The 16,009-nt window shown below is 37.8% G+C and overlaps 1 protein-coding gene across 1 annotated transcript in view; it reads left to right on the forward strand.

The window, feature by feature from the left end:
- celsr3 (cadherin, EGF LAG seven-pass G-type receptor 3) overlaps positions 1-16,009 on the forward strand; it is a 207,968-nt gene that overhangs the window by 38,936 nt on the left and 153,023 nt on the right. The window contains 1 exon segment of the mRNA XM_030137998.1: positions 10,695-11,044. Within this exon segment, the coding sequence (XP_029993858.1) occupies positions 10,695-11,044 (350 nt within the window).

Consider the following 16,009-nt stretch of genomic DNA (forward strand, 5'->3'; position numbering starts at 1 on the left):
GCATTTTATTGGTCACCTTTATGACTTTTATGGCCACTCTGCACTGTTGAAATCAGTAAATTTCATAAGAGGCTGGAGCTGCATGTCTGAGCTTTTACATATTCACAGTTGAGTTGTCAAATCTTTGTGTTTTGAATGTCAGTGTTGTCCCCCGTGGGCCACCGTAGGGGATCAGAGAATGAGCAAGCAGAATAAAAACAGTCACATTCAGCCTGAGAGGGAAGGGAATCAAACACACTGAGCCATGTTTAACAAAGAGCAAACAAACATGGAGCAGGAGGAGGGAAAACAGCAGCAGCATCCATCCATCTGTCCGTCCGTTCAACAGGTTTAACATCCACTAAAAGTAAAACAAGTCCAAGGAAAATAAATAGATCAGAAACAAATCAGATGCATCTGCTCTAAGACGACAAAGGGAAGGAATGCTTCCCCCAAAATTTAAGCAGAAAAAAATATGGATTGTGTCAGGAGATTTATTCTGATTTTTTTTTCCAGTTATTTTTTATTGAATTTTTTACAGCAGTAGTGCAAAAAAAAAAGTCTCAACAGGAGGAATTGTTTTACACAGAACAGAACATATACAAAAGACACATATAACAAAACAACAATTTTTACCTCTGCCAAGGAGGTTATGTTTTTGCTGGTGTTGGTTTGTCTGTCTGTCCATGTTATGAACGGATTTGGATGAAAATTTCAGGAAATGTTGATGCTGGCACAAGGAACAAATGATAAAATTTTGGTGGTGATTGGGGGGGGGGGACGCACGACTGATCTGCCTTGGTGGAGGTCTGCGCTCCGAGTGCTTTTCTAGTTTAACCTATTTTGTTTCTCATATTTGTCATTTTTACTCATTTTAAAAATTATCTATTTATCAAGCTGACATTTTTTCCAATTATTTTGTCCATTTCTGTTAGTTTTGTTTATTATTTTGGTTTCGTTGCTTCTTCCTGTTCATTTTTTTGCCTATTTTGTTCCGTTTTTATCATTATTTTCTATCTGTTTTACTCTTGTGTGTGATTTTCTGGGTCTTTCTCTGTTCTTTCCTTTTCATAACGTCAGTCCTCCCTCCGGCTGTTCATTTATTACAAAGGCCTCTGGTTTTTAGTGTGTGTTTGTGTACATGTGTGTGTTCCTGTGTGTGTGTGTGTGTGTGTGTGTGTTAGAGGTCAGTAGAGACCGAGGCTCCTCATAATCCGGTAATCAAACCAGCTGCCGCTGAACCCATCCCCCATCCTTCCATACATCTCTGCTCACTATTCATTCCACATTTCTGCCTGTTTGTGTCATTTCTCTCTTACTATATTCTGGACTTCACCTCATTGTTTTTATATTAATACTTATAATTCTTTTACTTATGCCAATGTCTACTGTCACAGTACTTTGGCACCAAATATGGGTGTGTCTGTTTCCACAGAACCAATTAGATGTCATCATTTGTCCTGTGCCAATAATCAGTAAAGACATTCAGTGTCCTCAGAGCCAGTCATGGACACTGGGGGGGGTCATAGTCCGGTCATCCCCGAACCTTAACCCAAGTGTTCTTCAACCTTGGGGTCGGGACCCCATGTGGATTTCAAATGAGGTCACCTGAAATTTCTAGTAATTGATAAAAAATAAAAACAAAAACGTACTAATAAATAGGGCTGTAAGAAAATATCAGTTCTGCAATATATCGTGATGTTTCATTTCACAACACTGTATTGATATTAAAAAGTACTGTATCGATATTTTTAGGTATTTATTCAAATGCAGATATTGTGGAGGTTCATTTTTGTTTTTCTTTTCTGTTTATAATTTATTCATTATTATTTAGCACTCTTTTATTCAATAATGTTTGTTCCTTTGTTGGGATTGAACTACAATCCTGTTCTGATGTTAGTTCTGAACTAATGGAATCTGAACATTTGAACAGGATCTGAAACTGTAATGTCTGTAAAACAGAATTTCAGTTTGAACACAGGAACATTTTGATATAGCATTAGATCCTGTTGGGATCAAATTCAAATGTGTTTAGTATTTGTGCAGATTTCTGGTGTAATTCAATTCTTCCAGGAAATAATCTTTTTTTAAAAAAAAGAAGAAACAAAGTATTACCTTTTTTACAGTATCATGATATATCATGATAGATGGTATCATGATCCTAGTATAGTTATTTGTATCATATCGACAGGTTCTTGCCGATACACAGCCCTATGCATCACTCATGTGTTGTGTCTGATGTGGGTTCTTGTGTTGGTGCGGTGTCGTAGTCCAGTTGTCTTCTAACCCTAACCTGTAGAACGTAACCCCAGCCCTGGGTGAAATGCCTCAAAAACAGGAGTGTGGTTCCATGAACTCATTGTCCTCTTGTGCCATATATGGACTATACCCCCCCCCCCACATTATGTCAGTCCACTACAGTTTACTGTGGTTTGGTCCTTTGGTCACATGACACCGGCGTTGTCGGTGCCTGAAACGGTATTTTTGTAGAACTGGTCCCAGAGCGTAAACATGTCCCAGCTCCGCGCCCCTGGTGTTGGCGTATGGAAGGACCAACACCACAGTATGGAAACCATGACGACAACAACAACAACGGCAGATTAGAGTTGTGTTTGTGCGACAGGTGCTGCTAAGTTTATGAACACGACTACAACCAAACCTGCGTCTGCTTCTTCCTTCTTTCTTCTTTCTTCTTTTGTTTGTACTCACTGTGCTGAAATAGGACCTCCTGCACATGCTCAGTGCATTCTTCTGTAGTTTGAGTGTATCCTGCTATAGTCTGTCTGTGTTTGTGGACAGCGCCACATACAGGTGTGGCATACGTATGACACCGTTGAACCCAGCTGGACACAGATTTAGGGAAACCATACGAGTCTGGACGATGAACTGTTAGAACCCACTAAAGACAAAGATCAGGACTGTAGTGGTCTGGACCAAGTCTGGGGACCTGGTCCTGGACCTGGATAGGCCCATGTGTGATGGTTCTGTCCACAGTCCTGGGTCTGCAGGGGGACCTCCTTCTCTTCCTCTTCCTCTTCCTCCTCCTCCTCTTCTCCCTCCGTCCTCCTTTACTTCCCCTCAGTCCTCCTCCTCATCCTCCTCCTCCTCCTCCTTCACTGTCCTCCTTTACTTCCCCTCAGTCCCGCTGCCTCCTCCTCCTCCTTCTCCTCCTCCTCCTCCTCTTCCTCCTCCCCCTCCTTCTCCTCCTCCTCCTCCTTCTCTTCCTCTTCCTCCTCCTCCTTTACTTCCCCTCAGTCCTCCTCCTCTTCCTTCTCCTTCTTTTCTCCCTCCATCCTCCTTTACTTCTCCTCAGTCCCTCTGCCTTGTCCTCCTCCTCTTCCTCCTCCTCCTCCTTTTCTCCCTCCGTCCTCCTTTACTTCCCCTCAGTCCTCTTCCTCCTCTTCCTCCTCCTTCTCTTCCTCTTCCTCCTCCTCCTCCTTTTCTCCCTCCGTCCTCCTTTACTTCCCGTCAGTCCTCTTCCTCTTCCTCCTCCTCCTCTTCTCCCTCCGTCCTCCTTTACTTCCCCTCAGTCCTCCTCCTCATCCTCCTCTTCCTCCTCCTTCTCCTCCTCCTCTTCCTCCTCCTTCTCTTCCTCTTCCTCCTCCTCCTCCTCTTCTCCCTCCGTCCTCCTTTACTTCCCCTCAGTCCTCCTCCTCATCCTCCTCTTCCTCCTCCTTCTCCTCCTTTTCTCCCTCCTCCTCCTTCTCCTTTTCTCCCTCTGTCCTCCTTTACTTCCCCTCAGTCCCGCTGCCTCCTTCTCCTCCTCCTCCTCCTTCTCCTTCTCCTCCTCTTCCTCCTCCCCCTCCTTCTCCTCCTCTTCCTCCTCCTCCTCCTCCTCCTTCTCTTCCTCCTCCTCCTTTACTTCCCCTCATTCCTCCTCCTCTTCCTTCTCCTCCTTCTTTTCTCCCTCCATCCTCCTTTACTTCTCCTCAGTCCCTCTGCCTTGTCCTCCTCCTCTTCCTCCTCCTCCTCCTTTTCTCCCTCCGTCCTCCTTTACTTCCCCTCAGTCCTCATCCTCCACCTCCTCCTCCTTATCATTCCTTTCCTTTTATTGCTCATTAGGCGTCTTGTCGTTCTAAATTGCTTCCTAATCCTCCGCTGAGTTGCCGTCGGTGGACGCTGCCACCTCTGGAGGTGAAATGTGGCTCGTATCTGTCGGTTCACGAGGCTGAACCTGCTGTGATTCATCATCTGTGGTGAATAAAGGACGACAGTGCGTAGAATAAGTAACTGGTGCTGATGTGAGGAAACAGGGGACATGAAAATGAAGTGTTTTCTACGGAGGGCGTTTGGTTTGAACTGCAGCGTGGTGTCGGGTTTAGCCTTAAAATAGCCCCGTGGGTTCAGGAGTGATTTGTCTGAGTCTGTTTTGTACTTTTACTCTAATGTGTGATTAAGAGATATGGAGTCAGACTCGGATTAAAATAACACAGTGCACATCTAATTTAATTAAGCAACAGCAGCAATGACTTAAAGAAACACACTCAAATTTTTGGGATGTTTTGTTTTTTCTCCTCAAATCTGAAACGAACCAGAACCAGAACCAGAATGACCAAATGTGATTAAACTGAAGACAGAAACACTGAATCTTTATGCTGTACGGAAAGTTACACTGTAAAAAAAAATCTGTAATTTAACAGAATTTTCACTGTTTATTTTACAGATTTTTCCTGTGTTTTTCAGACACAGGAAAATATCAATGAAATGACAAAAACAGACTGTGATTTTACATGTGAAATGTAAAATAACATGATAAAACTGTAACTGTGAATAACCCTAAAATTTCAGTTTTTTAAAAGAAATTTTTTCTTTTTTCACATAAAAATACAGTTAAAATACATTTCCAAATGTATTGTAATTTCACAAATATTTCTTTTTCTATTTATGAGATTAAACTGTTAATTTAAGGTTTAATACTGTAAAAAAAAAAATTAAAACCAGATAAAATTACTGACAATTGACCATAAAAGAAGTGTTTGTTCTGTCAGTTGAACCAGACTTGTTTGTTAATTGACAAATATCTTGTGTAATTACAGGAGGTTTCACATCAAAAATGTTGAATAAATGTATTTTTGTGAATGTATAACATGTATAAGCACTGATAAACTGTCCAAATACAGTTTTTATCAGTGGATTGGACAACTGAGTCTCACTGAAAATTATTTATATATATATTTATAGGTAATTAGATTGTTTTAATACATGAAAATATTCTTTATTAAACATTAAAAAGTAAAACAAATATGCAAAATCTCACGTAAAGTTAGGGCAAAAAACTCTATGTTGATTATGGGAAATTACTGTATTTTTATAAGATGGTTATTTTCTGTTACTTTACAGTATTTTTCGGCACCCCTGCTGCCAGAATAATACATTTTTTTGGGTTTTTTTTTTTTTTTTTTTTTTACAGTGTAGTTTTGGTCATTTTCAGACAAGATCAGAAGTTTTATGAACACTCAGTATTGGATTGTAAACAGAAATACTGTCTTAGGGGTAAAACATTTGCAAAAAAAAGTCTGCCATCTGCCTCAGTTTTATACATGTTTTATATTCATTTACAATATTCCCATCTGATTTTTTTTTATACTGCACTGTGATTGAACTGCATTATCACACAAAACCTATTAAAAAACAACAATAATAAATAAGTAAACTCCATTGTACTGTCGTCATAGGAACATCAGCCCTTGGCTCAGTGATACAGTCTTCTACATGACATAAAATTAACTGCTTTTCCATTTTTGACAGTTCTATCATTTATAAAACAGAATAAGAGCAGCAGTAAAAGCAGACAACTGAGATGTTTCCAGTTACAGCTGGAGAAAAACAAACATATGAAGCAGTAATGACTGTGGTTGGCTGTTGTTTTTATTAGAAGAACCGAAGAAATCAAACTGTCTGGACCTTATTAACCCTTAAAGACCCAAACGTCCACCTTTAACCCTTAAAGACCCAAACGTTCACCTTTAACCCTTAAAGACCCAAACGTTCACCTTTAACCCTTAAAGACCCAAACGTCCACCTTTAACCCTTAAAGACCCAAACGTCCACCTTTAACCCTTAAAGACCCAAACGTCCACCTTTAACCCTTAAAGACCCAAACGTCCACCTTTAACCCTTAAGGACCAAACGTTCACCTTTAACCCTTAAAGACCCAAACGTTCACCTTTAACTCGTAAAGACCCAAACGTCCACCTTTAACCCTTAAAGACCCAAACGTCCACCTTTAACTCATAAAGACCCAAACGTCCACCTTTAAGACCCAAACGTCCACCTTTAACCCTTAAAGACCCAAACCTCCACCTTTAAAACAGTCAAAGTGATCAATAAAATGAACAAAAATTAATAATAAATCAACAAAATAATAAGTAACATGAACAAAATTAGCCACAAACTGAACAAAATTGAAGTTTCTTTTCCTTTTAATTAATAAAAATGAATAAAAATCTTGAAACTTTATTCCCCAGTCAAACCCATGGTGTTGGATCAGTGACAGTGGATGGACACACTGGGTTTATGTTCAGTTAAAGGCAGATTTTTTACTTGAGTTTTCTCTGTTTCTCATATAAAAACCTTCAACTTTAATCTGAGCTTTAATGAACATCTACATGATCAGTGAATTAAATATAAGAAAATACTTGATTTTCACTGAAAAAAATGCAAAATACAGAGGATCATATTACAGTAAATGGTGATAAATGACTTAATAAAAGGTTAAATAGAATCCTTCATTTGGGACATGCCACAGAAGTCACACTGCGTCTTTAAGGGTTAAATTCCATTATATTCATGTGACGCTGACTCACTGTGTTAAAGGGATGAGTCAGAGTCGCTGAATCGTATTACCTCACATCAGCAGCTGCTTCATGTATCTTTAATGTATGAGACCAGGGCTGTCAAACATATGGCCTGCGGGCCAAAACCGGCCCTCTGAAGGCTCCAATCTGGTCCGAGCGGAATTTACACTGAAGATAGAAACAGTCAGTGGTGTGAAAATCAGTTTAGTTCAGGTTCTACATTCAGGCCAATATGATGTGAAGTGGATCAGAACCAGTCAAATAAAAACACTAGTCTCTTTTCCACTGAGCCTCAAACTGTGTGAATATAATTTGTGCATAAAAATGTACCTAATGGAAAAATGACAATTTCGGCAAAACTCTTTTTTTGATTAAAAGTTTTTGCGCTGGCAAGAGGTAGTTTTTCATGTGTAGCACAATTAGTATATGACACAAAACTGTAATGGAAAGACCTTTAGTCCAACTAGAGTCACAGGAAGAAAAAAAACTAATGTTGAAGGACGTTACAACCAAGGTTATTATTGTTAACAATAACTAATGAAATGACGAAAACTAGAATTGTAAAAACCTTTTCGTTAACTGAAATAAATAAAAACTATAATTAAAATAAAAAGACATAACTAACTGAAACTGTATTGTGGTGTTTACAAAACTAACTAAAATGTATAAAAATTATGGATAAAATTCCCTTTGTTTTCGTCTTTGTCAATGTTGGATTGATACGAAAGCAATTTATTTCGTTTGAGCAGTTTTAGCTAGCGTCACCATACGACACTTCACGGTCCGTCACTTGTGTTCACTTGTGGTTTCCAGTCGTCTTCTGGTCCCCACTCTACCTGGAAACATGGAGACTAAAGTTGGGAGAAAGCAGCCGAGTCCTGTCTGGGATTTATTTGAATACGACGACAGAGAAGAAGAGAAAAAATATAAAAAAAACTAAAACTAAACTAAAACTAAGCATTTAGAGAAAAAAAGAAAACTAATAAAAACTAGCAAACCTGCTCTAAAAACGAATTAAAACGAACTAAATTAGAGAAGAAAAAAAAAATAGTCAAAACTAAATAAAACTAAACTATAATGAAAAATCCAAAACCATTATAATCTCGGTTACAACAAGAAAAGAAGAGTTTAAACCAAACGTGTGTGTATGTGAGGACACACCAGGAAACTACATCATTTTAGAATTTAGTAGGAGATAGAGGGGGAATATAGAATAATAATAAATACATCTATAAATAAACACCATATTTACATTCATTTCCATGTTTATGGAGCGACTTCTCATGTCATCTCGCGATAATAAATAAACAAATGATCATATTTGTGATTTAATGGAAAAATCAACATTATGCACTTCTGTTTTTTGGACATTTAGTAAGTATGGGTAAAGTTTTACGCAGATGTCCAATGGACAAATGTTTAAATGTTACCAAAGCTTCAACAAGATAATTGACAATAAAACTATTATATGAATGTATTTATTGTGTTTTATATTTCTGCATTAATTCTATTTATTTATTTTGCATTCAGTACATGATGACTTATTTAATGGATTTTTCTAAAACATTTCCAGTACCCCTGGGCTCCTTCCCAGTACCCCTGGGGGTTACAGGTACCCCACTGTGGGAACCCCTGATGTAGATCAATGATGTTGAACTCATTTTAGTTCAGGTTCCAGATTCAGCCTGATCTTATCTCCAGTGAAATAATAACATAAACACTTGAACACTTCACACTTCATGACCCATCCAGTGTCAGTACCCCCTGATTCCAATTCATTCACCAACTTACAAACCTATATTTTGTACTCTTTATAAAACTGTCTAATTTGCACTTTGTAAGAAACTTGATTTGCACTACAATTTTATACACACACACACACACACACACACACACACACACACACACACACACACACACACATTTTTACAGACTGTATTCCTGTACATATCCACTCACTGTATAAATACTTCAATTTGCACTTTCTGTACATATTACAATGTAAAACCCACTGTAAATAATATATACATAAACATATTTTTAATAGACTGGATCCACACATCCACTCACTGTATAAAAATTCCAATTTGCACTCTTTACAAACAGTTTTACATTGGAAATCCTCTGTAAATCTCAACCCACTGTTGTCTGTGTCTCTAGTGGACTGTTTGTCTATATTGTGTCCTGGTCCACATGTTGTCTGGGTTCATGTCGGAACTGTATGTCGTGAGCAACGTAAAAACCGAAGCCAAGTGTTCACATACTTGGCCAATAAAACTCATTCTAATTCTGATTCTGATTCTGATAATAACCTATAAATAATGACAACTACAAACCTTTGTCTGTATTTTACAGTGAAAAAATTCAAATTACATAATGAAAATGTTTCTATCTTCAAACCGGAGCCATTCTGCTGTAAATGAACAGTCAAACCTCAGGGGGTTCGTCAGTTCCTGTGGGGTTTGTGTTAGAAGGTGTTTTTCTGTTCCAGTGGTTAAACATCACACTGTTCTGACTCTTCCACTAAGTGGTTGGACATGACTTCAAACAGATACGACTACACATTACTGACAGGTGTGTGTGTGTGTGTGTGTGTGTGTGTGTGTGCATGCGTTTGTGTGTCTGTGAGTGCGTGTGTGTGTGTGTGTGTGTGCGTGCGTGTTTATTGATGTGGCCTTCATGTGGCCTTTAGCGGTGCTCAGACCAAGAACAAACAGACAGAAAACCTTGTATTACGGATTGAAAACATATAGAAAAGCTGCATCTTGTGTCAGATACAAAGCATCTGTGATAAAGATCAGATCTGACTCTAAACCAGGGCTCTTAAACTCATTTTCTTTCAGGTTTCACATTCAGCCTAATTTGATCTGCAGTGGGCCGGACCAGTAAAATAATAACAGAATAACCTCTAAATAATGACAACTACAAATATTTGTCCTTGTTTTAGTGGAAACCCCCCCCCCCCCCCCCCCCATTAAATTATGAAAATACTTACTTTTATAAACCATCCAAACAAAAAAACGATGTGAATAACCTGAAAAAATGGAAATTTCTTCAAAAAAATCAGTGCAGTTCTAACAGTTTTGTGTCTCAACTTCTCATTTGTCCATGTGCATTCTGGATCAGATCTACAAAGACGCTAAACCAGGGGTCACCAATCCTGGTCCTCGAGCGCCGGTATCTTGCTTGTTTTAGATGTATCCCTCTTCCAACACACCTGATTTAAACCATAAGCCTATCATCAAGCTCTGCAGAAGCCTGATAACGACTGTCAGGTGTGCGGGAAGAGGGAACTATCTAAAACATGCAGGATACCAGCCCTCGAGGACCAGGATTGGTGACCCCTGCACTAAACACTGAGGAACAGGAAGAAAAGAGTTCAAATTGGGCTGAATTTTCTTTAGACATTTCAGTGGTCAAGGCAGCAACAGAAAAAAGTGCAAGAAAAAAGTGTGTTCATAAAGATAGTGCATAAAATACTACTGATAAATAGTACTAATCAACACCACTAATAAATACTGCTAATCAATATTCTGAGTCATTTGTCTTTACCTCGTCTTCTGTGGTTGTCTAACTGTTGTCCTCTGGTCTTCTGTGGTTGTCTAACTGTTGTCCTCAGGTCTTCTGTGGTTGTCTAACTGTTGTCCTCAGGTCTTCTGTGGTTGTCTAACTGTTGTCCTCTGGTCTTCTGTGGTTGTCTAACTGTTGTCCTCTGGTCTTCTGTGGTTGTCTAACTGTTGTCCTCTGGTCTTCTGTGGTTGTCTAACTGTTGTCCTCTGGTCTTCTGTGGTTGTCTAACTGTTGTCCTCTGGTCTTCTGTGGTTGTCTAACTGTTGTCCTCAGGTCTTCTGTGGTTGTCTAACTGTTGTCCTCTGGTCTTCTGTGGTTGTCTAACTGTTGTCCTCTTCATCTCCGCAGATGGCGTCCACAGTATTTCGGCCCAGTGCGTCCTCCGCGTCCTCATCATCACAGAGGACATGCTGGGCAGCAGCGTCACCGTGCGCCTCCAGAACATGTCCCAGGAGCACTTCCTGTCGCCGCTGCTCACCCACTTCCTGGAGGGCGTGTCTGCCGTGCTGTCGGTGCCCGTGGAGGACGTGTTCATCTTCAACATCCAGCCGGACGTGGACGCGGCGCCCAAGGGGCTGGACATCCTCAACGTCAGCTTCTCCGCCCTTCTACCCGGCGGACACTTCTTCCCGTCCGAGGCCCTGGAGGAGCAGCTGTACCTGAACAGACCCCGGCTGACGGCGCTGACGCAGATGGAGGTCAGCCTCATCACACGCCTCGGCTCATTTACCGAGTTCTAACAAAGGTTTATTAAAAAAAAAACAAAAACCAAACAACACAAAATTGAATAAACCAACAGCTCAGGCTAATGTTCTCAGCATCAGATCCTGCATTTTAGTGGATTTCATCTGTGAACTTATGCCTTTTTCAACAGTAGTTTGTAATGTTTGGTTTGTGGATTTCAGATATTCAACATTACATTTATTTATTTATTTACTTATTTATTCATTTGATTCATTTACTTACCTCATATAATATATAATATTATTATAAAGACTATACACAAGTAGGGCTGGGCGATGTGGAAAAAAAATCATAATTTTTTTCATATCAGACAATATCAATATGTATCACGATATAAATCAAATCACTTTTTTTCTCAAGCTTCAATTTTTCGTTACTTATTAGTGAGAGAGAGAGAGTGAGAGAGTCTTATAAGTGTCTTAAGTTTCAGTTTTATGGCCATATGGTTTGCGTGTATTGGTTCGGTGTGGTGCTACTTAATTCTGACTGGCTGTTCTCATGTCTGTCAAAACATGGACCAATGAATTCTACTGAAATTGTATCGAACATGTCTCATATTTCTGTCGAGGAAAAGTTAGATCGCGATATATATGGTTATCATTTTATCGCCCGGCCTTGAATTAACCTTGAATTAAGCAAAAATATCTTGAATTAAGACAAAAAATCTGGAATAAAAAAAATCTTGAATTAAGCAATAAAAAAAATCTTGAATTAAGCAATAAAAAAAACCTTGAATTAAGCAAAATATCTTGAGTTAAGCAAAAAAATCTTGAATTAAGAAAAAAAAATCTTGAATTAGGAAAAAAAAACCCCATTGATTTAAGCAAAAATATCTTGAATTAGGCAAAAAAAATCTTGAATTAAAAATCTTCACTTAGGTAAAAAAAATCGAATTAAGAAAATCTTGAATTAAGCAAGAAAATCTTGAATTAAGCAAGAAAAAAAAACTTGAATTAAGCAAAAAAAATCTTGAATTAAGCAAAAAAAAAAATCTTGAATTAGGCAAATAAAAAACCTTGAATTAAGCAAAAAATATCTTGAATTAAGCAAAAAAATCTTGAAGTTAAAAATCGTGAATTAAGCAAAAAAAAAATCAAATTAAGCAAAAAGAAATCTTGAATTATGCAAAAAAAAGCTTGAATTAAAAAAAAAAAAAAATCTTGAACTAAGCAAAAAAATAAAAATAAAATCTTGAATGAAGCAAAAAAAAAAAAAAAAACAGGTGGGTTTAAGTGGGGTTAAGTCTAATCTTCTTCCTACTCCTTTTTGACCATGCAAAATTCCGACTTGCGCGTACTTGAAGATAGATTCTATTCATTTAGATGTTATTTTGATTTTGTCTTCTTTTGCTTTGTTTTGGTTTATTTTCTTTCTTCGCATGTTCCAAATAAATAAATAAGTAAATAAATAACTTTTTGGATGGACTGACCCATAGTTCCCATCAGGCATCTGAATGTTTGGTCCTGGTCCGTCAGTCAGAGGGCTCGTCTTGGTTTTATTCTCCCCATATTCTTTTCTTTTTGACATTAGTCTTCATGTCTGTTCCACACAGAACCTGGAGTCTGTTCCATGAGCGTCGTATGAGTGAAGGTACCGACAGTCACGTGAACGTCCGCACTCATGCATGCCTTATGTGGAACATGCAGAACGCTGGAAAATCAGGGTTACGTGTAACAATGCACACAACACAATGAGTTAGAAACACAAATAGAAGCGTACGCGCCCATCTCAAGACAGTCACCGAATCCTAGTGTATGTGAAGTGATAATAATCCAGCGCAGATGCCGTACTTCCACTGACATATGGTGCAGGGAAACGAAACACAGATATGAACGCTGCGCAGGATGTTTTCATGCATGAAATCACACACATCTGGACACAGCGGGAACATCCGTTACATGCTTCCACAGCCCCTGACTCTGCATTTCTACACATGTACTGTATAAAACACAGATATTCTGATATAAAAGCACAGGAGGAAGATTTATGATGGAGCTGCAGGGACAGAGCAGCCCAGTCAACAGATAGGGAGTTTAAAGCCCACAGTCCGTGACCTTCTTCTACACATACAAACTGAATTTACATCTGTGTGCTGTTCACACACACTCTAACCAACACTGATTATTAATATTTATTTAATGCTTTTTAGTCGACAGCAGACAGGCAGGGGCGGAGCTATGTAGAGTCTACTGAGGACTTTTCCTCTCAGAGGTTATCAGAGATAGTCTGAGGTTAAGGCTTAACCTGTGTTCCCAATGTCCCCACAGAATAAATCACACTGCCTCAAACTCACAGGACCAACACTTATTCAGGTGGTGGACGTATAGAGCGTACTGTAATGTGATGAGCCAAGCCTGGAGTGTGTAAAACAGCAGAAGGACTGAGGCTGCGGAAGTGCACTGATTTATAAGAGTAATGTTTAAGAGCGATTTTTGCAGCAATTTGAAGAACTAGTTTGTGTGTTCGAGTGATGTTCTGAGCATCATTAAAAACCTTCATATATATACTAAGTTCCAGGTTATAGTACAGATATAATGATTATACACTTTGGCAGAATTTGGTGCAGGCACTTACCAATATTTGATATTAGTCATCTAAACTGGAATAACAACCTTTCAGGAAGAAGAATCACTTACAGGACAATCATTGCTCCTAAACTGAGCTGTTTATTGACATTCAGTGATTCAGATTCAGATCAGGGCTTTATTTTTTTATGAGCTGATGGAGAAAGTAACTGGAGACTGAGGAACACTTAGATGACTGTGGATGAATTACACAGTAAATATTGACTGAAATGAACACTTGACAACAGAGACTGGACAGGAACACCTCTGCTTTGACTTCATCTCCTTACACTGTAAAAAATCAAACTCTTACCAAACGTATTTGTCTCATTTCTAGTCCAAATATCTCATCACACTGAAAATAAGACAGGATCACACAAAGAGGAACTGTTCAGTGAGATATAAGAACTGATTTATAGATCTGGAAAATCTGATTTCAACAAATATCACCAAGATCATTTACACTTGTTTCCTTGGTAGATTTTTTTTTTTTTTTGGCTCAATTCAAGATTTTTTTTGCTTGAATTAAGCAAAAAAAAAAAAAAAATTCTTGAATTAAGCAAAAAAAAATAAATCTTGAATTAGGCAAAAAAATCCTGAATTAAGCAAAAAAAAATCTTGAATTAAGCAAAAAAATTCTTGAATTAAACAAAAAAAAAAACTTAAGCAAAAAACATCTTGAATTAAATAAAAAAAATCTTGAATTAGACAATATTATATTTTCATTATTTTATGGTAGTGTGATTGTGTCTGTGTGTTTTTACTTTATCTATTTATTATGCGAGTATGATTGTGTATGTGTGTTTTTTTATGTCAGGGATTGTACCTTTTAGGATCACACTTTTTAATTTCGTCGTACAAATGTACAATGACAATAAAGATATATTCTATTCTATTCTAAAAATACCCTTGAATTTAGCAAAAAAAATCTAGAATTAGGAAAAAAACTTGAATCAAGCAAAAAAATCGTGAATTAACCAAAAAATCTTGAATTAGGCAAAAAAAATCTTGAATTAAACAAAAAAAAATCTTGAATTAAGAAAAAAAATATCTTGAATTAGGCAAAAAAAAAAATCTTGAATGAAGCAAAATCATCTTGAATTAAGGAAAAAAATATGTCAATGGAACAAGTGTAAATGATCTTGTTCAGATTTGTTGAAATCAGATTTTCCAGATCTATTGTCTATAAATCATTTCTTCTATCTCACTGAACAGTTCTTCTGTAGGTGATTCTGTCTGATTTTCAGTGTGATCAGATATTTGGACTAGAAATGAGACAAATACACTTGGTCAGATGTAGTTTTTTGCAGTGTAGTTTTTTGCAGATGTAGTTTTTTGCAGTGTATTGCAGTGTATTGTATTGGAACATTAATCGTGTAAATCATAGGTACACCACTCTGTGCCTGATACGCTGACTCCAACCCTGATGCACTCGTACGTTCCTAAAGGAGACACAGGCAGATCATTTGGGTGAAACATGAGTCTGTCAGCCTCCACAGTTGGACGGTGATCTGGTTTATAAGAAGGTAAAGTAGTTCATGGCAGACATTTACAGTGTTTCTATTTTTAGGGGCAGGGCAGAGGGGATGTTATCCAGTTAGTCATCAGCGTAGTCCGTCTGCAGATGATCATTATTCAAACATCTGTGTTGGTCATCTTCTAGATTATAGTCTGTTTCCTCGACTCTTAGAAAGCTGCTTCTTTAACCGTGGTACCTATAGTGAGGTCTTTGTCCTTATTTAGACACAAATTAAATGAATAATAATAATAATAATAATAATATAGTTTATTTATAGGCACCTTTCAGGACACTCAAGGTCACCATACAAAGTTGGAAAAATAAAGTAAAACAATTAAATTTACACACATAAATATATAAAACACATAGGTGCATAAACTGGCAGCAGATAAAAGTGAAATTGTGGAATAAAATAAATAAATAACAGCTGTTTTTGTGACTGTATTGTCTCATCATCACAGGTTCATGACCTCATCCTGATTATTCTAACATCTAACACCAAACAGTTTAATTTAATAGGTGCTAATTGTTTCTGTTGATGCGTCTTTTTAATTAAACTCATGGGGTAGAGCCTATGGCTGCTGATCGCTGTACTGTTTGAAGGATTAACACAGAATTCATTAGCTAATACCAGAACGTGTTCTTAAGTTTTTCAGGTACAAATATATTTTTAATTGGACTCTTTGGGAAAAGTAATTTGAATCATTCAGTTTGGCCTTGGAAACTGTGATGAGTGTGGTTTATGTCCAAACAAGAGGGAAAAAAATGAGCATATTAGTAGTGGAATCCGCAGAAAGGTGCAACTAATATTTATGTTTTTAATCTGAAAATGGGTG

This window comes from Sphaeramia orbicularis, chromosome 7 (genome assembly GCF_902148855.1).
Source record: "Sphaeramia orbicularis chromosome 7, fSphaOr1.1, whole genome shotgun sequence".
In the NCBI taxonomy this organism is placed as follows: Eukaryota; Metazoa; Chordata; class Actinopteri; order Kurtiformes; family Apogonidae; genus Sphaeramia; species Sphaeramia orbicularis.